General features: G+C 36.8%; 2 protein-coding genes across 2 annotated transcripts; one reads left to right on the top strand and one right to left on the bottom strand.

The window, feature by feature from the left end:
- Positions 1-54: 54 nt before the first annotated feature.
- Positions 55-17,862, bottom strand: plekha4 (pleckstrin homology domain containing A4). The gene is made up of 19 exons (XM_079409272.1): positions 17,767-17,862; positions 13,923-13,995; positions 13,742-13,837; positions 9,862-9,934; positions 9,596-9,696; positions 9,085-9,203; positions 8,794-9,003; positions 8,379-8,604; positions 8,229-8,297; positions 7,689-7,757; positions 6,903-6,983; positions 6,671-6,808; positions 6,058-6,156; positions 5,664-5,772; positions 5,527-5,582; positions 3,451-3,885; positions 2,973-3,088; positions 2,480-2,565; positions 55-2,154 (listed from the first exon to the last, which is right to left on the bottom strand). Exons 1-19 carry the CDS (start codon positions 17,805-17,807, stop codon positions 1,238-1,240), a joined length of 3,114 nt encoding a protein of 1,037 aa, XP_079265398.1. The 5' UTR covers positions 17,808-17,862; the 3' UTR covers positions 55-1,237.
- A 6,099-nt stretch (positions 17,863-23,961) lies between these two features.
- On the top strand, positions 23,962-26,867 carry LOC306864654 (C-reactive protein-like). The gene is made up of 3 exons (XM_079408790.1): positions 23,962-24,059; positions 25,924-25,996; positions 26,115-26,867. The coding sequence occupies exons 2-3, from the start codon at positions 25,945-25,947 to the stop codon at positions 26,735-26,737; spliced, it is 675 nt and encodes a 224-aa protein (XP_079264916.1). The 5' UTR covers positions 23,962-24,059; positions 25,924-25,944; the 3' UTR covers positions 26,738-26,867.
- The last annotated feature ends 859 nt before the right edge of the window (positions 26,868-27,726 follow it).

Here is a 27,726-nt window from a genome sequence, read left to right as displayed (position 1 = left end):
AGGATTCTGGACAAATTTTTTAGTGAACAGAGCTATTCGAGTCACTGTGACGAATCAAAACAGTCATGAGTTTATTCAAAATCTCAAATCAGAGTTTAATTAGAAATGTCACTTTGCTCACAGTTAATGTTTGTTATCTGTTTACAATAACGCACTAGGAGATTCAGGAGATTTTCACACTTAAATTTCTGCGTGTTCCTCACACATGGCTTCAGAAAGTAATATACTGAACTGTTTTCTGTTCTGGACCTTGACAGGTGGCGTTGTTTTAGAAAAAGTGTAGCTTGCACATTCTGCTAAATGTATTTTGTGTTCCACAGAAGAAAGTAAATCATATGGGTCTGGAGCAACATGAGGGTGAGTAAATGATGACAAACTTTCATTTTTCAGAATTGGGTGAATGCTCACAAGTCAACGTTTCCAATGCATAACATTATATTCAGATCAGTTTGCTGTTATTAAATACAATAATAAAAGTATATGTAGGATCAAAACATGAGATGATTTAATTAGCCTAGATAACAACAAAAACAGCATTACATACCACTGCAATGAAAGTACAAAGTTCTTTTAATAAATCACTTCTAATATATTATTATGACTTTGCCATGCAGAACATTTTCCTGGATCAAAAACTTTTATTTGCTTCTGGACCAACATTTCTGTAAGACAAACAGTCTTTAACTAGGGGAAACCGATAACCTTAAAATCTGTCTATTTATAGGAAGTCTAACAAGGATGTTATTGATCCAGGATTTGTCTTTCTTGGCAAAATCACAGAAAACCATTAATAAGTCACAGATGTGTTTACAATATGGGATTATCATTGGTCAAACAAATCACAAAGCTGATAACTGATTAATGCACATGAAGAAATGTGAGGAATATTTCCATGTCAATTAATAACCCTAAGAGTTTGTATGCAGTTAGAGGTATTATCTTAGTAGTCAAAGAAATTTAGTGTGCATGCATACAAATGATGAATTCTTCTCATGACAGTTGCTAAATGACACAAAAATGACCACAGTGTTTAATCATCACCAATGTGACCCATTCTCAGCTAAAACTGCAGTTTCACAAGAAATTATATGATTAAATTCCATTCAGGACTGAAGCTTTAATTCCCTGTTTAATACCTTTTTCTTACTATTTACTTTCTATTCACTTCAGATATTCCAACTCTTCTTTCTTTTTTGTGTCTTATTGCCTCTCAGACGTTCTGCAGCTTCTCTCTAGTCTACAGGCTGGTGCTGACCACGGTTATCCGCGGCCGGCAATCCTGGACATGATGATTTATCACTGAGCTTTTTATTAAGGAGCTGTAAACTTTCTGTTTTTTCCCTCTCTTGCACGTAACATCACTTCCTGGTTGACTTTTCTCTGTATTTTTCGAACTGTACTCCCCATTGCCCTCAGTGCGAGACTGTCCAGACTCGCTTATGATGAGGTTTGATGGTTGTATTTCATCTCCACTGGTTTGATTCTTCTGATTCTCTTCAACATCTCCTGATCTTGGCGAGCTAAACTGGATTTCCTCATAAATGCATGGCTCTGGTTTGGATTGGTCAGAGGTGGGTTTCAAATGGTTGTCAGATGATGTGATTAGTTGAGTGTCTGGTGATTGATTGGACATTTCTTTAATTCCATTAGCTTGTGCCATTTCGAATGTTGTTTTGGGACTTTGGCTCCGCCCACAGTCTCCTCCCTCCGGTTTATCAAGCGTTTGATTGGTTCCCTGGCCTGGTTGTTGATTTTCCACTGGAGGGAAAGATTCTTGAGGGTTTGCGTCCTGAACATAGACCGGGACTAACTCGCACTGTCTGTTATTTGACAGAAAACCCTCAGATTTCACGTTAGTGGAGACTGAATACTTTTGTCGGTCAGAACTTCTGTTCTTTTTATGAGGTTTGTGCGTTTGATTGTTTCCCTGATGTCCCTTAAACACCGTAAGCGTTGAAATATGATTGATGGAGTGGCTTTCTATGACGATTATGTCATTGCGAGATGATTGTTGTGAGGTTTTGTCCTTGAATTCATTGTGCACTTTTGCATCACCACATTGTGGCTTTATAGGGTTGGCCGACTCATTGCTGTGGCTTTTAAATTTGCGCCTATCACCGCTGTAGCCATTACTCAAGTTTACAACAGCAGAATCTGGAAAAGAAGAGAAACATGGCAGAATTGTATTATAATACAATCACTGATACATAGATACTCTCATTACATGTCTGTGCGTTGAGGTGAAATCTTTTGACCTTTGCCAATTTTGATGCAGGTGATACTGAAGATGCAGAAATGATTTCAAATAGTATTTAAAATAGTTAAGTGGCTGAACACATAAATAATACAGCTGTATTATTTAGAGTTTTCCTTGTGCATTTTGTGGTATTAATATTAATTAATACCTGAAAAATCCATATGAATGTTTCACTGTAGTAAAATGAGCATGCATGACTGCATACTCAGCAAATGCATGTACCTGCTGTGTACTTCTCTGTCTCCTTTTCACTGGCTGTAATGAGTTTCAAGGGATGAATATCGTCTATGAAGTGCTCTCTGGCGGCACTGAAAGAAGAGAATGAATACATTTCAGAAGAATGTACAGTATATCAACAAGGGAGAGACTGAACAACAGTAGAAAGAATAAGTTATTCACCTAAATGAAAACAAAACTCTGACTGAATTAAAATGTGGTGTTTCTCAAAAGCAATTAAGGCATAAAGCTAGAGATTTATAGATGTGGACAACAAAATAGCATGCATGACATTTACCGCACAGAGAAATTAAATATCGAGTGCAACTTTGAAACCATGCAGGAAATCTGAATTCATGCAAATCTTTTATTAATGTCTGTTTAAATTTTAACCATGCATAGGGTATTTGTATTCATGCAAATATATCTTTTATTATGGTAAATGTAACTTTTTTCCATATTGACTGAATTGTCTATGGGTGTAAATTGTGATCCATACCTCAAATTTCTGTCTCTTTTATCCGTGTGTCTGGGTTTAGTTCGGTGTTTCTGAGAGCTCATGGCAGCGTCGCAGTCATACTCAGAGTTTGTAAGGCACAAGGCTCCAGGCTCAAGCTGTAACATGCATTCATGCACACGTGCACATAATCATCCATATTTATATTGACTGCACTCTGGGTCATTTTCTTTGCAATTTAACTACATTTCACAGCAGGCTCTGGGTTATTCCATCTCTTTCCACATGGTGGTGCATCAACAATTCAATGACCTTTGGTTCAAATTCTGATATTCAATAAAGACAGCATTTATATTATTGTGAAAAAATATTGCAACTTAAAATAACTGTTTTCTATGTGAATAGCTATATTTTAAAATGCAATTTATTCCAGTGATGCAAACTTGTATTTAAGCATCATTACTCCAGTTTTCAGTGTCACATGATCTTTCAGAAATCATTTTAATATGCTGCATCTCACCTCTTGCTGACGGTGTGTCCAGACCTTCCTGTCAGCCAGTGCCTTCTCTCTGGCACTGCTGTTGTGATTTTGAGGCGGTTTCTTTTGTTGCATCTCTTCTGGTCCATCGCCCCAGTGTAATTGTCTGTTTTTGTCAGTCGTCTCATGCAGAGTTCTGCTGGGTTTCTTTGCTGCTCTCCTCTGGCTGTTCCTCAGTCCTGACTGTTGACTGATTTGTTCAGGTGGCTCAGGATAGGGGTCATCCACAAAAATGTGCTCAGCGATCAGTGACGTTGGAAGGGTAGATGTCACAACGCGTGTCAGATGCAGCGGTTCATGAGAAGCTTCATGTTCAGAACTCATCCTGCTGTCATTGGCTGGACTCTCTTGGGTCCATTTCTTGAAACTCTGGTGAATCTTCATGTAGTCCTGCTGCTCCGCTTCGGTCACACACTCCTTTTCATGAGAGAAAAAGAAAGATATCATCTTTAAATCAAATCTTTTAATGCTAAGAACCCCTAAATATGATGAACCCTTTCTGAGGGACCCCTTTCCTAAAATAAAGCAATAAATGATTAATATATTATCTATTACCAGTTGCTGTTGGGTCCCACTTTATATTAAGTTTAATGTACTAAATGATTAATTTAAATGTAAGTACAATGCACTTATTGTGTACATGCATGTTTTTACATTGTACTTGTATTTTAAAAATACCTGCATGTAATTACATCTGTAATTAATTTCTGTAATTACATTTATAATTACACTGTTGACCCATCCCTTACAACACCTTAACCTACCCTTAAACCTACCCATACCACCAAACCTGTCACTAACCTTACCCATATCCCACCTCAATAGTAGCAAAAGTGTACAATGTACTTATTTTTTGATGTAAGTACAAAGTCGTTAAGGCCACTTAATATAAAGTGGGACCTGCTGTTGTTTTTCTACCCACTTTTAGCATTGATGTTGGATGTATAAACCTGGAAAGAAACATTTTCAATGCAAGAGAATGCTAATTTATTTGTAAAGCACTTTAGCATATTATTTCTAATTTTTTCAGCCTTTAGAAAGCAGAATGAAACCATGTTAAATGTGTTAAAGTATTTTTTATGTAATATTTATTAAAATTAATACATTCAAGCTAATACAAATGTATTTATTTACTTATGTACTAACTAATTGCTTAAATTTTTACAGGACTCCAAGCTCTCCCTTATGATGCATGCTGTCAGTAAAATGCTCATAGTTTTCTGCTGAATTTGTTCAAAATATGAATAATTATTCTTATTTATGTATATTTATACTCAGAACATTAGTGTAAAATGGCTAGTTTTCAGGCTAATCAATAGGTCTGTGCTGATTCAGTTCAGTATCTTAATAAAATGTTCATTAATCATAAAATGTGTAAATTAAATGAAACTAAATTTATTTTCTCATATTATAATGACACTTATATAGTGTCAGTCCTCTGTTGTGTGTCTTGTGTTTCCACGTGTGCCCTGTGTTTCTATGCCCATATTTGGTTTGTTTCCTGTCCTCGTTATGTCATTAGTAGTTTATCCTTGTCCAGCCATATTCGTTAATTTACCTGTGTATTTATAGTCCTGTCTGTGCAATGTTATTTCGTCTGGTCTACTCGTTACTCCCCGGTGTTTGATGTCTGCCTTGCCTTGGCCTGCCCTGTCTTCTTCAGTTAAGTATGTTATTTGAGTTTACCTTCTCGTATGCGTGTTCCTTGTTCCTCCCTGCTGTGTGCACCGTGACATATAGGCTATCTCTTTCATTTTTATTCATCCAGTTATGAGCTTGTGGTTGGCGATGCCCAACTAGTGAAGTGGTTAAAGAATAAGTTGTAGATTAAAATGTTTTGTGCATTTGTGCCTTTAACCACAAGTTGCTCCACAGGTGATTTGGTATCAATTTAGCAGTAATGTGGTGTGCTATTTAAGACTCAGAGCTGGTAAACTGTAATTTTTTTAATGAACCAGGAAACTTCTATGATTAAGCTACTGAAAGTTATTCTTTTTTGGCGATTTCAAGTGACGTGACTTTTAACTTTCTGAAAATGGAGTGGAGGTGTCTTATTACCATGCTGAGACCTCCTAATTCGCCCTCAAAGTAGGAAACAGGTTTTGGCTGAGGTGCTGTGGGATAGAAAGAGAAAATGATTTACGTATACATGCTTAAATGAATGCACTTTGACACAGACTGATACATTTACTCACCACCCTGCCTCTGTAGACCCAATAAGGCCATAAAGCGGTTCTTGTTCACCCTCAAACCACACAAGATATCCTCCATCATCCAGAGCTGCCTCTGTGCCTGAATCTGCTCCTGTGTGTGGTTAAGGAGTTTGGATTGAAACATCTTTAAATAGTCATTTAGCAGATGCATTTATCTAAAGTGACTTACAACCTTTAAACCGGTCCAAAATCTTTTACCACTATGCAGCACTATTTCAAACAGCTACAGGAAAGAAATTCAGTTTTAATGCTTGTAATCTGACTGTTCACAGTATTGATGCTTCTGTATGCTGATGGTTGCACCCAAGGAACAGTAGCAGAAGGAGACTATCAGGTGATCTGTCCAAACATCACATAAAGTGTTTGTGTGTATTACCTGTGGTGTTCCGAAGTGAAGGATGTGTTGGAGATGAGAATGGAAAACGGACAGCTCGCTCTCCATCCGTTCGTAATCACTCCACAAACTGTCCATCTCCTGAAGAAGAGAGGCATCGCTTTAGAAAGTCTGATTCATGCATTAATAACACGTATGAAATTATGCATATTTATTATATATCGACCGATTTTTGATCAATTTAAAACCATCAACATATTGGCTATAATATAAGCAAGGCCAATATAACAAACTGATGAAAGCACGAAATTGTATAATCTGTGTTGCATAAGTCAACATTTTTCTCTGGCAAAAATAATTATATAAAAAATATATGCAGAGCTTGACAATAAACACACTTGGGCAGCAACTGAAAATTTTCTGCTAAAATTTTTAAAAAATATATTTTATTTATTGCTTGTTTGTAGGTCTGTAATATTTTTGCGTTCATTGCATTCCCAAATGCATGTTAAAGTTACCCAAGCTCAGAGCTGAAATCATGCGTGTAAATGAACTCAGTGCCGTGCTTCACTTTGAAACACACAGCCTTTGTAATTTATTTCACTAAGCCGTATTTCGATGCAACTCTAGCACACACATACACACAGTACTGTACCGATGACAGATCACAAATTCTGGCTCTGAGTGTAACCAGCTCCTCCTGAAGCAAAGCCTTCTGGGATACTTCCTGCTCTCCAGGAAGTCGATCTTCCATCCCCAGCCATTTGATTTCTAAAGCATACTCAATGTTTTTCTAAAGAAAAGGAGAGAGCAGGCAGGAATATTTGTGAGGTGTTTTTATTTACAGTCCATGATTTCAGTGTATGTGATCTGTTTGTGTGACAGACCTTATCTGCCTGTAACTGAGCCAGCTGCATAGAGACGGACTGCAGCAGTTTATCACAGCCACACAGACGAGTGAGAACCACCTGAACGACAAGAAAAGGAGGCAAAGTCTGACAGAAGCTCTACGATCTGAATCAGAGTTATCATAGTTAACTAAAACTATTCAAATACATTAATTGATGTAAAATGAAAAAAGAAAGCAAATGCATTCTATTTCAGTTAGTAGCGTTGGCATTTCTCATTTTCGTGAAGTTGAGGTACTAAAATAAATAAAACCTTAACTGCAATATTTTTTTTATTAAATTAATCAAATTTAATTTGGTACCATTTTAAACTATTGTAAAAAATGACAAAAACACACAACAAAATTACTAAAACTTTTAAAATTAAAGTGTAAACAAATAATTTAAAAATAAAATGGAATTCAAAATTTTAATCAAATATTAAGGATACTAAACTAACACTAGGGTGGATTCATGAAAGGGTTCTTAAGGAAGAAGTTCATTTCATAAGAAATCTCAAATATTTTCTTAAGAACATCTGATTTTTTTTAACTGTTGAATGTTTGATGTTGCTTGTGTAACAGTCGTCAAGTGAAGGTAGTTCTTGAGTCAAAAGTACACTTATGTTGTAATAGCATTTCTTGAGTCAACGTACTCAAATCCCCAAGACACAGTTTAAGAATTTGAATAACTGAAAAGAATGTTCTTTAAAAAATACAATCTTGTACAAAATATTCTTAACTTTATCAGGAATTCTCACAAACACACACATTACAGTGCACTCACATCTGTATCGTTTTCCAGATCTCTGATTGGTTGTATTTCTCTCTCTATGACAATGTCTGATTTACCTGCCTGGAGCAAAAGGAAGCAAATAATGGTGTAGAAACCATTTTCACTCATAAATTACACAAACAATTACAAAGAGAGAGCAAGTAACACATTGACTTAAACTTGACATTTTGACATTTTAAACTGGATTAAAAGAAGTGAAGAATATTAAATGAAGAGTTAAATGAAATCGTATTTTCTTGTAAAACATGCTCCACTAATCTTTTGAAAAACTTCAAAATCATGCAATGTAGACACTTTTTGAGCAAAGAGATGAAAATGTTTGAGTGTTGTTCAACATAAATGCAATATCAGTGGCTTCTATGTTCTAAATGACTATTATGTGCTGAATCATGGATGGAAAAAAAGATCAATATTGTAGAAATAGTAACAGATGTTCAATCACAATTGAGGAATTTTGTATTTGCTGGATTGCATGGAAAATTCACTTTGAAAGATTCATAACATGAAGTTATTATCACAGATTTGTCTTACCTTGCACATTGCCATGTGTTCTGTCGTGTGGTAGTTGGAACAGTAGCACACAGAACATGGAAACTCAGGCTGAAACACAGATAGGCAGTTAAAGAAACTGTGTTTTTGCAGCGTATTATCAGCACATTTGTGTATGTTCTTGATTCTCACCTTGTCGAGAAGATGTCCTCTCTCTGTGTAGAAGCAGGGTGACATTGGAGCACTCGAGCAGTTATCCAAGGGCCAAACGTCTGCTCTGCCCATATTACCGTGACACGGTGACCCATACTGATCTCTGGGAAATGAAGGTGGCTTGAAGGTTGCCTTCGAATGTAGGAAGGAAGGTACTTCATCTGCGTTTAGCAAACTCTGAGAATACTCAGTAGCTTCAGGTGCACTGAAAAAAAAGAGAAAGAGAGCAGAAAATGCTCATCTAAAGGTAAAGTATGGCTGTTTTGGCACAAGAAACCTTGATTGACTTTGATTTAAATTTAACTTAAAGTCATGGGTCCTTTATATTTAAGTAGAAAAGGCCATCAAGACCTTATTAAAGGTCCTTCATTCTGAAGCATCTCAGATCATTTACATTGGTCTGCTCTCATGCCTTCCTCTCAGCTCTGGTGTCTTCATTTTAATTCCCATCATGTCTTGGTCCAGTAGAGTCGGTTCTGTCTGCACCCTGCTCAGTTTTGTTGCGGACTGGGTATTTCGTTCTGGAAACAGGGCCATGTGCTGTAGCTCCATGCTTTCAGCGTTATCTCCCATCTGAGTGAAGTCCTGAAAACTGGCACAGCGTCTAAAGAACGAGAAGAGTCGTTAAAGTGAATTGTCGAATGCATACAAATGGAGCACTTTTGGTTTGAGAGCTCAGGTTCACCTGTTGATGATGTCATCCGCCTCCATGCTTGCTGATTGGCTGAGAGCCCTGACCCAACCCAACATGTCCTCCTGGGTTTCAGCGCTCATGATGTACGGCCGCATCCCCTGATGAACAACCTACAGGCACAAGTGTACAATGAGACCGTAAGAACATTTAGATTTAAAGAGATAGTTCACTCAAAAATTAAAATGCTGTCATTTACTCACCCTCAAGTAGTTCCAAACCTGTATGAATGTCTTTGTTCTACCGAACACAAAGGAAGATATTTTGAAGAATGTTTCTAACCAGGCTGTTTTGAGGCACCATTGACTTCCATTGTAGGAAAAAAAAATACTATGGAAGTCAATGATCTGTTTCCCACATTCTTCAGAATATCTTCCTTTGTGTTCAGCAGAACAAACACATTCATACAGGTTTGGAACTACTCAAGGGTGAGTAAATGATGACAGAATTTTCATTTGTGGGTCAACTATCCCTTTAAGGATCTCCAAAAGATGTTTGCTCTCACCTTGAATGCATATTTCCGGTTCCTGCACTCTCTAGGCGAGCAGTAGAGAATCCTGTAGCTGGGAAGAGGAATACTGCCCAGCACAGACTCCTCACGGCTGTCTGGAGAAACAGGTGTAGAGAGGGATTTCAGGCAATAGTAGTGATTTCAGTATCTAAAGTGAAAAACTGTCAATTCATTCTGTTTGAAATGGGAAATTACTGCACTTTAAATGTTTAATTTAAGTAAACTGTATATAGAAGACAATCACACAGAAATGGTTTTACCTTTATAATAATACAGGCAGTAATTGGAGAGAACAAACCATCTTCTTTTCCACAATTTCAGTCCAGTGCTATCCTACAGAAAAAGACAGTTATGATCATACAAACCTATGAGAAAATGTTACCTATGCAGTTACACTTACATTTTGTGTTATTAAAATATATGATAATCCTTATGCTTTAAATATAAATGATATTTGCTAAAATGCTATTTTAGTATTTATATACTATTATAGTGTTTAATATTTTGAATTAGGTTTTTATTTATATATTAATTTATTATTTTGTCATGTTGGTATTTTTATATATTTCGGTCACACTTTATATTAGGTGGCCTTAACTACTATGTACTTGCATCAAAAAATAAGTACAATGTACTTATTGTGTTCATATTGTATTTCAAAACACTTTTGCTACTATTGAGGTGGGATACGGGTAAGGTTAGGGACAGGGTTGGTGGTATGGGTAGGTGTAAGGGATGGGTCAACAGTGTAATTATAAATGTAATTACAGAAATTAATTACAGATGTAATTGCATATAGGTATTTTTATATATATAAGTACAATGTAAAACCAAGTGCATTGTATCAAATAATTAATTTCAATGTAAGTACATAGTAGTTAAGGCGAGACACTACAGGTGAATAGGGTAAAATTTTTAACTAGCAGATATCACCATGAAACTTTCCCAGTTGATTACCTACATTAAGATGAGAAAAAAATGTATTACAAAGTTTCTGTAATTTTATGTTTAAATATGCAAATTAGGCATTATCTAATTAAATATGCACTAATTTGCATATATTTAAAAAAACGAAATCTCAGAATTGGATAAAGCCAGGTTCAAAATTATTTTTTCATTGTGTTCACATATTAGATGGGAAAAAAATTACAGAGGGATTTATGGATATCTACTTTTGTTATCCTGTAAATCAGAATATACTGTCAATAGCCTTAAAAAATGTATTTTCGCCATGTTTTTTGGAATAAAATGTTATATAAATCAGGCTAGGAATAATATATTTACAAATCCCTCTGTAATTGTCTTCATAATATAACTAGGTACAAGACTGGAAAGTTTGGTGTATATAGATGCTACTGAAGAGGAGATTTCAGACTTGGAGTATGAGAGAAAAGTCATTTTGAGAAAACGGGCTTTAAAGATTTATATTGTAAAAATCCACACATTTTTATATGAAAACATTGCTAACAAGCAAAACAACTGGCCAAGTAAATGTTTATAACAATGTAGACCATGAACAATGACAACTGAATAAAACAACATTGCCAAATAAGACCTTCAACTAACCACAGAGAAGCACAAATACAGACACAAACTTATCATCAGAACTGCAACTCTAGTCATCTATGTCCATCGGAACACAAAGTTCACCCATGAGGGTTGAAAGCCTAGCTCTCCATGCCTGCACCATATGTAGGCCCCTCACCTCTCTCTTGCTGATGCCTTTTCAGCTTTTTAGCTGTGCTCAGAGTCTTAAAAGTTGAAATGGCCATACTTGCAGCTGCCTCAACTCTACTCTTACCTACAAACACTGTTTTTGGACAGCGGGCCCAAATGACGGAGTTGAGGCACTCATTCGCATTTTGAGTGCCACCATGCTGCATGCGCTGCAGCAGGCTGTCACTTGACATGCGGTGGTATACAGGTATCAGCTTCTGGCCCACCTCCCGAGACAAAAAGTTTCCTGCATGGAGCCTGTGGCTCTCTGGAGTTTCTCCATTTTCCTCCGCTCTCCTATACCAACACCTGGACAGGTAGCACCTGGTGTGCAAGGGGACTTCGTCACAGGACATGCTATGGAGGAGACCAGCCCAGATCTCATTTTTCATTTTCTCTATGGAACCCTGGTTATTTAAAATTGCCCCCCTGCAATAATTTTGTAATGTTTTACATTTTTTGGCCGTTAATTTTCCCAGACCCTTCCCCCCCAATTTGCGTTCAACACTTAATCTTCGTAGTGCTGTGCCCATACGCTTATGGGCATGGTTGATGCATTCTAATTTTACTACCTCATGCCCAGGGTATGGGTTGAGAGATACCACCTCCCTGAATGCAGCACTGTCCCCATCTGACAGCATCTGAATGTATCTCAGCTGGTGGCGACTCACAGACCTGGCCCACATCCTCTTCGCTGCCTCCTGCTCCATAGCCTTGCTTGAGCCCCTAAAATTTTGTGCACAGTCATGCGTTTCTCTCCAGCTGTCAATTTCCTCATCTGTAATCTTTCCCTCATGCCTGGCAGCTTCTTAAAGGGCACAAGCATGGCAATAGGAGGATAGAACCTAAAAGTCGATCACCAGTCCCGTAGAAATATCGATGCACACCCCGATCCCATAGTGTGATGTGAACCCTCTTTTCTGCCAAGTGCCATCAAAAGACACAGTGATATCTATCACCGCATCTGCATCCTCTCTCAGCAACTCTGCCACATCTGCATCAATATCTGCATAAGCCTGCCTGACCTGCTCCCTGGTCCTGTGAAGTGACTCAAGACCTCTCTCAATTTCTGCCGCTAAAATGAAATGTGTATTGTATCAATAACTGTTCATTTGTTTTGTTTTTATAGATACAGCACACAGAAATCTGTACTGTAAAAGTAAAACTGACCACCGCAACACAACATAATGAATGAGATGGCACTTTATTCTATTCTTATAAATCTTATAAATAAATAAATAAATATTTCATCCATAAAAAACAAATATTGTTACAGTAATGTTATTATATGTTAGAAGGTGGTAACAGCCACACGTATTGGGCTATTTCTGACATTAGAAATTCTAAACCTCCCATCGACAGCTTACGTTCAGATGCGCTTCCCGAGGGCATTTCACTGGGTAATCCATCACTAATTTTCCTTTTCCCCTTTGCAAGTGACAACTGCTGTACTCTTTTCGATGATTGACGCGAAGTCATTTTCATTAATTCACTCAAAAGATCCCGCGGAAAGCTTAACCAAACAAGGAAGCGTCAAAGCATACCATGTCATGTGACGATTCTGAACGAATCACGTTGTCAGAAATTGTCTTCAGCCAATGAGATTGCGCATTTAGAGTTAAATCCCCTCTTTTACTTTCACGATTGGTTGCTGATAAAAAGGAAATGACCATATTTGGATCCGACAGCATTGTAGAGAAGAGAGAGAGCTTTCCAGCAGTATACGTGATGACTGGGTACAGGCAGAGATCGCGGAGCAGCATGTTGATTTAGAACGCCAACTTTTGTTGAATTTATGAGAAATCTACAGACGCAAACAGACAAAGTGTAGTAAAATAAAGACCTAAATGTGTATTTCGGACTTTTTTTCACCACAAGTCTGAAAGAAGACATGTTATTGAAGACAAATATCCAAAAATCTCAAAATTGACCAATAAAAAAAAAACGATGTTTTTGCCTGCCGTGTCTCGCCTTAAATCCACCTAATATAAAGTGGGACCAATATTTCTATGTAGCTTTAATTATTTCAGTTTCGTTTTTAGTATTTTAGTTCTTCAATCTACTTATTTCTAACTCCCAAAAAGTTTTTCATCTGATGTTTAAAATGTATTTATTACAATTACAAAAAATGGTTTATAACAGTTTTAGTTTAAACACGTTCTAAAATACATTTTACTTGAGGATATCTAAAAAAAAAAAAAAAAAAAAAGTTATATTTACACTTGCATGTATTCAAGTCATTATATCAAAACAATCAAAAAAATTGAGCAAACGTTTTTTATCATATAAAATCCACAAAGATTACATAAAACTTGGTATTTAAAGTACAAAATATTATGCAAAGTACAAAATAATAAAAGTCATGATTTGGTGATGCTGCCGTAGGTAGAGACACACACAGCAGTATTGTGCTCGAATCATTACCCTCTTGTACAGCCATCCTCTGATCACCACAGGACAGTTGGGGTCTCTCTTCGCCGCTTGACATCTCTTTCCAAACGTCTGCATTTTTTCATGGCACTGCTCGTATATAATCAAACAGACTATATCAGTGGGTTTGAAATGTGTAGTTGTGTGTGTTTGTACATATGTGTATGTGATTTACCTTGTCTCTGATCGGCAGAAAGGACACTGTGGCGCTGCTGGAGGCCTGACTGACTCTGTCCTGATCCTCCATCCTAGATAGACAACAGCAACGGATCCAGAATGAAGCATCAATAACCATCAAGCAGTACAGGTTACCCGACTTTGTTTCATATAAAGGACACATTGTGTTTTGATAGTGATGTCAGTCCATCATTGGCTCAGTATCAGGTTTAGGAAGGCTTGCCCACATTGTAGGGCTTCTGGGATGTACTCCAGTTCATCATTTAGAGTTGCTATACATGCCGTATTTTCCATATGAACTAGCTGCATTGGTAATGCAGGCCTGTTCATTAAATCTGTTTTTAGCTGTAAGAAATATAACAGATTTTTATATAGTTTTGTGAAATATCTACTCTGTAGTTTTATTTTATTTTTTGCTTTGTTTGTGTGTTTTCTACTTTCTACTGATCTTCAGCTGCTCGTTGGAGGTTGTAAAGCACTTTTGTCTGTAAAACTGTTTTGGAAGGCCCTCTACAAATAAATAGGATTTAAATAGCAATGTTTCTCATAGTGGGTGGATATTTTACAGAAAATATTTAGATATACTATAAACTATTCAAAAAATAGATTACATTTTAGAGGTCCTTGGCATCAACCATTTTTGCAAATATTAGTTTTAAGTTATTTCTTGAGCGACTGTGGCTCCTCAAGGTTAATCGTTGTTTACAGAAACACACTTCTGCTTTTGATAATCAGTTGCTTTATTTCATAACATTCAATTAGATGCTGTCATTTTTGACCACAGTTGCTCAATACCCTTCACTCCGCCAGTGTCTTGCAGCAATCATTTTTCATTATACATGTCATGCAGACATCCATATGACGAGTTTAACAGCAAATAAGTCATTCAAAGAACAAATTTTATTTTTGAACATGAAAAATTTACCGAGGCCCGGACCTCTGTGACTTCATAGCTGGCTACGGGCCTGGCTGCCAGCACTGTACACTGATTGTTGGAAAAGTCCATTCCATTTTTTATTAGTTTCAATTTTATTCCCACTGACATTCTTTAGTCATTTATCAGAATAGCTGAACTATTGTGAGTTGTGCTTTCCTGTGTAAACTCAGTGTTAAAGTCTTCTGAGTGTTTTAAGTGTGTTGCTATGCAGTTGCTGGGGTTTTGTCAAAGTGGTGCTATGCGCAAGTAAAAAGAGTCCACGTCCAAATCTCTAATTTTGCTTTATCGTTCACCAGGTGTAAATTGTAAGCGAAGGCACATGATTTCATTCATGTCTGAAGCACAAAAAGCTGCTGGGTGATGCACACACTGAAGTTGAAAGGGGTCATGAACTGAGAAACCAAAATTCCCTGATCTTTTGACAAAGAGGTCATTGTACTATAAAAACATCTTGTAAATTTCAGAACTCAAAACTTTGTCATTAGTCTAAAAACAGCTTATTATATTGAAGGCAGTCTGCCAAAACGAAAGAGTGGATGAACTTTATTTTTAATGAAGTTCCAGACCATGTCTGTAAGAACTTGGTCATTTGTTCATTTCATTTTTCCGTGGATTTGTTTGCAAACAAGGCAATTCTGAGCAACAGACTTAGTAAACATCACTAATAAGAAAGTACATTCTCATGCAAAGAACAAAATAATCACAAGTAAGTCACAATATGTGGTGTTATTTCAGAAGCTAACTACATGCACAAGTTTCAGAAGAAGTACTAACCGAGCTCAAGGATTTCATATAGTAAAGTGCTTCAGATTCAATCAATATCCTTACGAGGCGAGCTTAATAGAAGAGCTCAAGAAGTGTTGCAGTAGTCTGTCTTCATGCTATTCTGGGTGCTGTTGACCCATAGCTTTAGAGTGACACATAACAGCTGTTTTGCTCTGACCACTGGATGGGTTCATAGAGTACATGAATGAGAGAGAGTAGAATTAGAAGAATGAATGACCACAGCTGCTGCTGGTCAGTACAGCTGCTCTGCAGGAATTCTGACCGCTGTTGATGCCAGAAATTCACTTAAAAACATGGTAACATTTGGTCATTTAAAACCGTCATTTAAGAGAGACATATTAGAGACATATTTCACAATGTCTGGTAAGTTTAAAAATTAAAAGGTTTTTACTGTAGCAATTTTGTTGGGGTGTTTTAAAGATTTTGTACAGTAAAGAAAGGAACAGCAAGAATGCATGAATACTTGTGGACATTTTAGTATTTGAGGTGTAGGAGTGTGTGTGAGCGTCTGAGAAATGGTTGCATAATGTCTTTTGTGCAGAGCACATACAAATAGAGCCTGTGCAAAACAAAGCAGGAGCTGTTGAGGCCTTGTGAACAAAACAACAGTCACTTATTGAGCGATGCTCACTGGCGATCTAGACAGGATGACTGCAACATTTTAGATTGTGTGTCTGAAGATATTCTTTAGAAAGGTTATGGTAATGATTATTATTGCAGATAACATCATGTCGTAACCAGAGGCCAGATCACTAAACATTTTTAAGAATAAAATTCTTCTAACTTAATTATAATGTTAAGAACACTGCAAATAAATGGATTATCTTAGTATTTTTGTCTTGTTTCTAGTCAAAATATCTAAAAGTCTTTTATTAGATAAGCAAAATGACTTAAGATATGTAGTATTGTTTCTTGGGGAGGGTAATAATTATTGCATTTTGCTTAAAACAAGTACAATTATCTGCCAGTGGGGCAAGTAAAATACACTTGTTTAAAAATATATTTTACTTACCCCACTGGCAGATCATTGTACTTGTTTAAAGCAAAATGCACTTAATTTATTTGTTTTAACCTGGAAACAAGACTAAATATCTTGTCATTTTGCTGATCTGGTAAAAGTATCTTGATTTAATTTTTAGATATTTTGACTAGAAACTAGACAAAAATACTAAGATAAGCCATTTTTTGCAATGAATATTCCGAATTCTCAAAAGTTTTAAGCTAAAATTGTTCTAAAGACAAAACTGCTGGGGTGATTTGAGTGGCTGTGAGAGTGAGTTCCTATGCTGTTGCTGGAATGTTCTCAAAAATATATTAATTCTTACAAACTTCTTAGCTTCTTTCCTCAGATTTGTTAATCTGACACCCGACGCACTTGATCATTTTCCAGCAAAGAGCAAATATTGCTCAATGGCACAAAACCAGTCAATGAATGTTTATTTGATGCTTAATATGCAGTGGAGAGGAATTTTAGTTAATATATTTTTTTGTGTTTTTGAAAGACATCTCTAATGCTCACCAAGGCTGCTTTTATTTGAGCAAAAATACAATAAAAACAGTACTACTGTAAAATATTTTTACAATACAAAATTACATTTTTCTATTTGAATGTGTATTAAAATTGCAATTGATCATTACTCCAGTCTTTAGTGTCACATGATTCTTCAGAAATCATTCTAATATGCTGATTTGCTGCTTAAGAAACATTTCTGATTAGTATCAATGTTGAACTTTAAGCTGCTAAATATTTTTGTGGAAATTATGATTTTTTTTTTTTTAGGATTCTTTGAATAGAAAGTTGAAAGAAACAGCATTTATCTGAAATTGTAACAATTGTCATTTGAAATGTAAATGTCTTTAATGTCACATTTGATATCAGTTTAATTCATCCTTGCTGAATAAATGTTTCACCTTTCAAAAAAACTGACCCCAAACGTTTGAGCGTTATTGTGTTTAGACTCCAGACAGCCGATCACATACACTATAAAAATCTAGATTTAGAGCCATAAAGACTGCTGTGCTGTGTTAAATAAGACTGTATTCCCAAACAAAACAACCACAAATTACACAAAGAAACCCAATATAATGAAGGAAAGAATAAAATGATTTTTTTTTGTACCTGGTCTGTTTTCGGTTCCCAACAGCAACTTCCAGCGTCATGGTGCGTTCGGCATCTCTCTCTCTGAGAGACAAACGCTCAACACAGACGCACAGACACTGCGGAGGCTCAATCCCTCTTTCATCCCTTTAACACTGAATCCTCTGTTTCCCCAGTTCACTCTCAGCTTGCACTCTCTTTTTTTGCTTCTGATGTCTATAAAGTGGCATTTAGCTTCACGGCATGACAGAAAAATCACAAACCAACTAACTCGACTAATTGACTCTTCTGAACAGCAATGGAGAGCATGCTTCTTTTTTTCTCTTAAGAAAAAGTTTAGTTTAGTAGACATCTCTGAAAGGTCTGGAGATGAGACTATGAAAGAGTGACAGCTAAGCATTTAAATTTTCCTCTGGGCATTTTTCATAAAACAAATAAATCATGATTGTATTGATCTGACGAGTATAGGGAGTCATTATAGGTAAATGCTATCATTATCATGTCAGAATCACCAAAGCAAAGATTTTAGGTTCATATGTAAGTGAACGTACAGTGAAAGTGTGTAATAATGAAACACTCTGTTTGTACATATTTCATAATTGAAATGGCCTTATCACTTTTATGCGGTTTTGTGGTGCGACATTTTATAGAATACATACACATGCGTAACCTCTCATTAAATGAATCTATAAAAACTGCAAGCTATGTCACTGCAGGACGTCATCTTCCTCTTACAGGTTAAACTGGGAGGCCATTAACTGATTTTGGGCTTTACCCATTCTTCTCATACACTGTTAGAAATCGCTGTAGATTTAGCAGCACAGTACTGTAAAAACCTACAGTGCAATACCACATTTATACAATACAGTAAAATACTGTAATTTATATTGCATTGTGGGTCATTTTGACTTGGCGGGAATATTTTACAGTATATTTTAGTGTTGCTGTAACCTTGCTGTAGCCTGACTGTAATACACGGGGCAATAATACAGGACTGCTGTAAATGGCACGCCACCTGACATCACATCACAGACAACACAACTGCTGCTGACCGGAGAGAGAGAAGCAGAACGGAGGATTTCTGCAAGTTCGGTAAGTTAATTTGATCATCATGTTTTTATTATATAGTTTACATGGTTTTTAGTGTGGAATGAAACCGCAAGTTTAGTCGCGAAGGTTATAATCTCCAACCTAAAAGCTGTAGCCGAAACTCGGTAAAAGTAAAGTTACGCGCTCTTTCACCCGCCGACGTTTTCACATCTAGTGAATTAGATTATGGTTTTAGTCGATGCTTGTTGGAAATGTGGAAAGACAAACCGAGACCGTTTTGGTGAGTTTTATTTTTGTTTCTGTCGAGTTTGAACGAAGCTTGCTTTACTATGGTATGCGAGGTCAAATGACCATGTTTGTTAATGGAGACTTCTGGGTTTGAGGAGATCGATAAACGGTAGTTTGAGTTTAAACAAAAGGGATATATCGATAAAACAATTGTCTATCTCTCTAGGGATCCCTTTTATAATGTTGTCCGATTCGAGCCTGTCAGTGACAAACAGGAGCACTTTTTAATACATGCATACATTTTTTTGCGGTGTGCAATAAAAATAAAATAAAAAGAATAAAGATTTGCAGGCCGCTTCACGGTCGCGGTTAATACTGGACAAAGTCACTTACTTAAACATGGTTGAGAAATACAGTTTCACTTGCCAAGTGAAAGGGCGGTTTGGGTTCAGAGATATTGGTAACATTACAGGTTATTAACTAAATTACAATTATTTAGGCGGGAGACCAGTTCTGTAGCATGTGGACTGATAATAAAAATATGATTTACTAATGATTTACTAGGTTACTAATGATCTATTAGTCAACAAAAACAGGTAAATGCATGCCAAAATCTTCAGCAATGTCAAGTATAAGTTTGAGTGTATGAAATACACATGTATAGGCAACATTGTGTGATTTTACCCTATACATTGTCAACAAGTAGGCTAACACATTATTGAATCAACACAGTATTAAGAATGAAGTGTATGTAAACTTTTGAACGGGTCATTTTTATAAATTGAACTATTATTTTCTCTTGTGGACTATTTGTAAGCATCTTTTATGTGGAATATCTCATTCAGGTCAGTACTATTTAAATAACATACATTTTGTATGATAATCCCTCTTATTTTGTTAAAATAATTAACATTTTGCAGATTCTGCAAGGTGTATGTAAACTTTTGAATTAAACTATTCATTCATGTATTTTTTATCTGTGCTACAGAATTTTCATTCACGATTTTCCTCATGCTGTCTGCTCCTCTTTATTGGTGCTGTGGATAACAGGTTTTGTCTTTGTGTGTGTTTCCTTACTGTGTTTCAGTTTCAACACTGATGGGAAGAAATGTACTGGCAGACAGCGAGTGAGCAGAAGATCAGGATGGTGGTGCAGAGTGATGGCCATCAACCCTGCATGTCAACAGCTTCATTCAGTCCAAAATGATGTTTAAATGGAGGACCTCACAGAGAGGGTCAGTGGCCTGTTTGCCACCACCCACATGCCCTGTATTTAGGGGTGATGGTTATGAGAAACTTGTTATTGTTTTTGCTTATTTTAAGATTTATATTTTAATTTTTAGATAGATTTAACATATGTAAACATCCTGTACTTCCTTCTAGAAATAAACAAATATTTATTTAATCATTCTAAATAAAACTCATTTGGATATTGAGGGATTTTGTGATGTCACACATGCAAATATATTTGCAAATAACTGCTTCCAGAGCAGAGCTGTTGGAAAACTTTGATCTCGCTGCCAAGAGGTCACATGGTTGAAGGAGCTCTCAATAGTTGAAAAAGAAACAGCACTGTCTACCTGTTTAAATAGGTTTAATAAATATCCATTGATTACTGCGTTTACAGTAGCATATTTCTTCTGGGGAGTTATAAAGAGGGAATATTCAATCAGTTTTTTTGCGTTTAATTTTTTGAGGGAAGAAAAAAATTCCCTCTTTTTTTTTTTTTTTTTTTTTCAAGTTTATATGACACATTTGCTATTTTATTTGTATTTATTTTTTTAATGTAATTTTTTTATTATTATTATTATTGTCTTAATTTGTAGTGTGTGATGTGCCACAATTTTTAAATGTTGAAGTGTGTGAGTGTTCGGGTTTTCAGAGAAGACAATCTGTAAAGTTGTTTTTCTTATTCTCCAGATTTCACAAACCTGGAGAGGATTTCTGGAGGTCCTGGACAAGATTTATTTTATTGTCAGTTAAATCAGGGACATATCGGCATAAATCTTCTGTAGTGTAAGGCCAGTTTAAAAGAAGATCCTCTTTGACGTGCCCAGTTTAACAACTCGTTTGAGTCTCTATACTGTTACGGAAGCAGGACTCAAACAGAGAGATTAGTGGAATAACAGGTGTTTATTGATAAATAGCAGAGCAGATGGAACTGGATCAGATGAGTGAGTAATGCGACAGACCAGTTTGAGTACGATGAGACGGTAACTTGGAGTCCTTGTCTGGACAGGAGTTCTAGGAGCAAGGAGCTGAACAAACACCTCACATAGGCAGTTTCCGGGAATGGACACTGGAGCAGACAGACTGGGGATCGCTGGAGAATACACACTGGAGGTAAGTAGACAAGGAGGTAAGTATCAGGTAGTTCGCTGTGGTATCATAAGCAGTCCTCTTCGTATAAACGAGACGATTCGCTGAGGTGAGGGGTGTGCTTTAGTAGTGCTGAGTGATAGGGTGCTGACGATGTGCAGGTGCGTACAATCAATGATTGAGTGATCTCAGGTGAGGGCGTGCGCAGTGATTGGAGGTGAGCAGAACAGGCAGATCCATGACATTACCTCCCCCTCCTGGAAGGCGTGTCCCGCGCCATAATAGTAACACCGGGGAGGGGGGGTGGGCGCCCTGTAGGCTGGTGCAGGGCAGGGACACTGGGGAAGCCTCCAGGGCGAATCAGGGGACTCCGGCGGCCATGGCAGGACAGGAGACTCGGGAGGCCATGGCGAGTCTGAAGATTCGGGGAACCCTGGCGGGACTGGTGACTCCGGAGGCCATGGAGAGTCTGGAGGTTCGGGGAACCATGGCGGGACTGGTGACTCGGGGACCCATGGCGGGACTATTTTTTTGGGAGGCCTAGACATATGAACCATAGTGGAAGCGTGAAATATCCACCAATCAGAGGATTGGAGCTCTGCAGGGACCGCCCACTCCCATATTTGTATTCGTCTGGTTATTTTGCATAAACTCAAACTATGTTGTAACTATAATTATAATAGGGCTGTCAACTGATTAATCGCATCCAAAACAAAAGTTTGTTTTTACATAATATGTGTGTTTACTGTATATGTTTGTGTATATATTAATACACACGTATACATTTATGTATTCAGAATATTTACGTGTGTATATATATATATATATATATATATATATATATATATATATATATATATATATATATATATATATATATATATATATATATATATACTTCTTAGACATGTATGTATGTGTATTTATATATAAAATATTTAATAAATAAAGTATTTATATATTAAATATACCCAATAGACACACATACATTATGTAAACAAACTTTTATTTTGGATATGATTAATCACAATTAATTGATTTGACAGCCCTAAATTATAATCCACTTTAAAGTAATAGTTTAATTTATAACTTTTTTTTAAATTATATTATTCACTATGCTATATGGTATTGTAGTTCCTTTCTTCATTAAAGAAGAAATGTATTTAAATGTTTCATCTGGGTATTTTTCATAAAATGCTCAAAACATGATTTTATTGATCTGATGAGCACAACGAGTCCAAACATTATTGGAAAAATGTCATCATTATAAAAACACCAAAATATATGTGGTTCACTTAAATAGGCCTCATTTTACACATGCTCCACATAGTCTCATAAAATGAGTCTATAAAAACTCAGATAAGACCTGTTAAGCATTGCAAGTATTAGCCCTCCGAGTCTTTTAAAAAGTAATGTATTACTTTAATGCTGATGACTGAAATGTGATTTAATAACAATGAAGCATTGATTGAGAATTGATCTACTGTAGGAGTAATATTATTGTGTCATGACCAGTCAGAGGATATATTTTATTTATTCCATTAGTTTAATCCAATCAATTCGATCATTTTATACTTCTTCAGACCTGCAGGAAGATGATGGCTTTATTTCTCTGTCTGCTCTGATACCAGCAGCTACTGAAGGTACTGTATTTTATTACAAGTTCACATGGATTATTGTGAGTGGGATTTAGTTCATCATGGATGCATTTGTTTATTGTGTTTTTGTCTTGCAGTGTCTAATATCTCAGATCATAGGAGTCTTTTGCTCAAAATGATTTAATTTCAGTCTATTAAAGGGGACCTCTTATGGAAAAATCACTTTTATAAGTTGTTTGAACAGTTGTGTGGCTGCAGTGTGTGAAAACGACCAGCCTACAATGGTAAAAATCCACCCACTCCTTTTTTTATAATTTAAAAAAATCATAAACAGTCTCTCAGAACGAGCAGTTTCAGATCCTCCCTCTGTTCATGTCACCGAGGGGAAAAAGTCCCACCCATTTGTGACGCTGCCCTATACCCAACATGCAAAAAAAAAATCAGGAAGGGGGCCAACACTTTTTCACACCACTGTAAGTGACCGCAAGGGAGTAGCTTACAGAATATAAAGTGAAGTATAAAGTGAAATATAAAATGTTGAGTAATAGTGTTTGATATATATATATATATATATATATAAGAATAACAAATCAGAAAAAATATACAGCGTCTGTGGTACCCAGTGGCAAAAAGAAAAATGTGGTGGAGGGCACGAAAGATATTTCCAATTGAAATACATTAGATGGAAAGTTGTGCTGAGTGACACGAAAAAAGAGAGAAATTCGTGTCCATACACACAAAACAATAGATTAAATTTGGTGACTATATCACAAACTGCCGTGAGACTGGGTTGTAACATGACAGATTTTTCAGTTCCCTAATTGGCTAAACTTCACTTTTGTAACAGCGAATGTTTTCCCCAAACAACAACAACAAAATGCACATAAGAGGTTTGGTAAAAACATAGCATAACATTTATTTAACCAAGCTCCAAAAACAACTCATTTGAATACTGTGGGATTTGTGACATCACACTTGCAAATATATTTGCATATAACTGCCTCCAGAACAGAGCTGTTGGAAAACATTGATCTCGCTGCCATGTGGTCACATGATTGAAGGAGCTCCCAATAGTTCGGAAAGAACAGCAACAGCGGCTAGATTTGCAGCATTATTTTGGTAAATATTAACACAAAATGTCTATTGATTATTATGTTTACTACATTTACAGTAGCATTTACAGTAGGGGGATGCTCTCATAACATCTGTTTTTCATGTTCAAGGTTACATTACATATTTGCTGTTTTATTTCTATTTGTTTATTACATTTATTTTTATATTGCGTAACAAATAGAGGGTAACACATCTCTTTCTGTGCAAAGTATAATTTCTGTGACAGTTCTTAAGACATTATTAAGATTAATAATGAAAGTCTTAATATAATATCTTGTGTGTGATGCGCCACGATTTTCAAATATTGTAGTGTGTGATTGTTTGAGTTTTGAGAGAAGATAATCTATAAAGCTTCTCCTTATTCATAATTCTGGACAAGATTTTTTCTCGGATTGGAAAATTCTAACTGAAAAAAGAAGAGAAAAATAAAAATTATGAATAATTTACATCCATTGTGTGAATAATATGTAATCATGTAATCCATAAAGTAACTGTAGTCTGATTATGCACATTTTAAAATGTAATATACTCTAACTTTTTAGAGTAGCATCATTTTGTCCTTCATTTTTGGAATCTAATTATGTAATCCAGATTACTTGTAACCAGTTACCCAGCACTGCCTATGTAGTGATGTTAGCCAATCACAACAGTGGTCCTTTACTCACAAGACTTAAAGGAAATGCCCTTTATAAACAGATCATTTCAAACAGAGGGTCACATTGCGGTTTAAAAATAATCGTAACTGTGAAAATGAAAAACTACACCATGATCAGACAGATCAGCCCAAAGGATCAGCCATTTTATTAGTGTTCAGACAGTGAGGTTGTTATTTATGTGTACATGGGTTGCAATCGTATTGACATATGCATCAGCATGACCGCAAGAGGCATAAGAGAGTAGAGGTCAGAGCATGGAAAAATGCAAATTTTGCCTCTGCCTTCATTCATTCATTCATGATATCTTGCCACAATACTTTACATATTATGTGTCAAAGTCTGTCATAGTTCAGTCATGAAACTCTAGATAGTGCAGGCTGTTAACAGGGTTGTTAGCGTAACTGATGATATTCAGAGAGTTAAACATCTTGGCACAAGCTGATTGGTTCATGCTGCATATGCAGCCAATGAGCTTACTGCCTTGCATTTATATGGCTGGCTAGTATTCACTTGAGATTCCTGCAGCGTGCTTTCAGAGTTTCTCTGAAGCCCTCCACCTTCCCCCGCTCCACCTGTATAGATCTGCTACGGGTTATTTTATATGCTATTTGTGCAGCAGCAGTATGTCTTAAATACTCATGGCACCGTATCGCCATATGCATTAGCAAGTTCCTGTACTTGATTGCAGCAGCAATTCAGCAGCAGTGTAGCAGATCTATTCTGCCAAGACCAAATACATTAACATTGTCATATCCATCACCATGCTAAAGTCTTCCGAGAGTTGTCATGATTGAACTGTATTTACACATTCACGTGTCTGAAACAATTAACTTTTTGTCTCATTTAGCCAATAAATACAAACATTTGAGCTCAAATATGTGAATTAAAAAACAATAAATGATACTACTTTTTGCTTATGATATTACAGTCATGTGTGAATGAGGAATATAATATTTTTGTTCAGGTACACTACTGTTTTATATGTCAGTAAGGTGTTTAAAATCAAGTTTCTAACATTGTTTACATGTCTGTCTTTTGTTTACAATATGCTTGTGAGACTGTCTTTGGAAAACGTGATCCGATCGACCAAAACGCATCTTTATGCTAAATGTAAACAGGACCTTTGTCTTTAAGTGATTAAACACTTAAGATGCAGTGACGAGTTTGTCTTCTAAATGAAGTAATGGTTTTTCTTGCACGCTTTTTTACTTCAGACTAACCTAACCTGCAGCAAGATGTTGGGTTTATTTTTCTGTCTTCTCTTTCTGACACCAGCAGCCACTGAAGGTACCACATTTTTCATTTATAAATCACATGGATTGCTGTGAGTGGGATTCTGCTTGCCTATTGTAAAAGATGCATACAGTATATATATTTTATGGGTTATTTTGGTTTTGTCTTGCAGTGGGTCTCGGTGGTAAAGTGCTTCTGTTTCCAACGAAGACTGACACCAGCTTTGTTAAACTCACTCCTGAAAAGCCACTGAGTCTTTCAGCATTCACACTCTGCATGCGTGTCACGATGGAGCTCCAGGTCACGAGGGATATCATTCTGTTCGCCTACCGCACACTGAACGACGACGAGCTGAACCTGTGGAGAGAGGCTGGTGGTGATTTGTCCTTGTATATTCAGTCTGGTAGCAATGGAGCATTTCTTGTTCTGCCTCCTCTCTCCACCTTCCAGACCCACTTGTGCATCACCTGGGACTCTGCGACTGGTCTCACTGCCTTCTGGATGGATGGACATCGTAGTTTGTTCCAGATCTATAGAAAAGGTCTCTCAATCCGTCCTGGTGGCACCGTCCTGCTCGGTCAAGATCCTGATGCATATGTGAGCAGTTTTGACGCAGAGCAGAGTTTTGTAGGAGAAATTACAGATGTGCAAATGTGGGACTATGTTCTCTCTGGCAGTGAGATTAAGGCGGTTTATTCAAACCAGGAACCGTATGTGCCGAAGGGAAATGTGTTTGACTGGAACACCATTAAATATGAGATTACTGGAAATGTGGTGGTGGCTCAAAATAACTGATTCTGATCAGGTGTAACGTCACACATTTGTGTCAGTCTCTATAATCTCACACAGTTGAGTCAATCCCTGTCTGTTTTAATTGTCTTGCAAAGCTGTAAGGTCTAACAAATAAAAATTTTCTCAGCATTACAACTGCAGTGTTCTAACTCACTTGAAGGTTGGGTAGGCAATTTCAGAAAAGGCTAGCGATACCAAGCTAGCTTTGAAAGCAACAAGATCCCCACCCTCCCTTCATAATCCCTTTGCAAAACCATGCCTTCCCCCAAACACACAAACATGCTCAGGCAAACCAGAGACTAACCTGCGATATGATGAGAGACAGCTTTGGTGGAAGATTGAATGCAGTGCTGTCAGATTACCTCATGTCTCATTCACCAGTGAGAAAACTTTACAGTACAAAGCGCATGATATTACAAAAATAGCATCTTTTACTCTCTCTGGAACGCACTGATGACCTATCATGTCTGCGCAAACAGTGTGCGTAGAGGTATGCAAAATTTTGACAGGCAGGTAGGACAGTAATGTTCTGACTCAACATTTTATGGCCCTACACCTTCCACAGACAATATAAATACAGTATCTCACAGAACTGAGTACACCCCTCACATTTTTGTAAATATCTTATATCTTTTCATGAAGAAACACTGAAGAAACTACACTTTGCTACAATGTAAAGTAGTGAGTGTACAGCTTGTAAAACAGTGTAAAGTACACCCCTAAGTGAAAATGTCCAAATTGGGCCCAAAGTGTTAATATTGTGTGTGGCCACCATTATTTTTCAGCACTGTCTTAACCCTCTTGGGCATGGAGTTCACCAGAGCTTCACAGGTTGCCACTGGATTCTTCTTCCACTCCTCCATGACGACATCACAGAGCTGGTGGATGTTAGAGACCTTGCGCTCCTCCACCTTCCGTTTGAGGATGCTCCACAGATGCTCAATAGGGTTTAGGTCTGGAGACATGCTTGGCCAGTCCATCACCTTTACCCT

The sequence above is a fragment of the Barbus barbus genome (genome assembly GCF_936440315.1).
Source record: "Barbus barbus genome assembly, chromosome: 46".
Taxonomy (NCBI): domain Eukaryota; kingdom Metazoa; phylum Chordata; class Actinopteri; order Cypriniformes; family Cyprinidae; genus Barbus; species Barbus barbus.
Note: the sequence above shows the minus strand (reverse complement) of the source record. Positions and strands in the feature narration are given on the sequence as shown.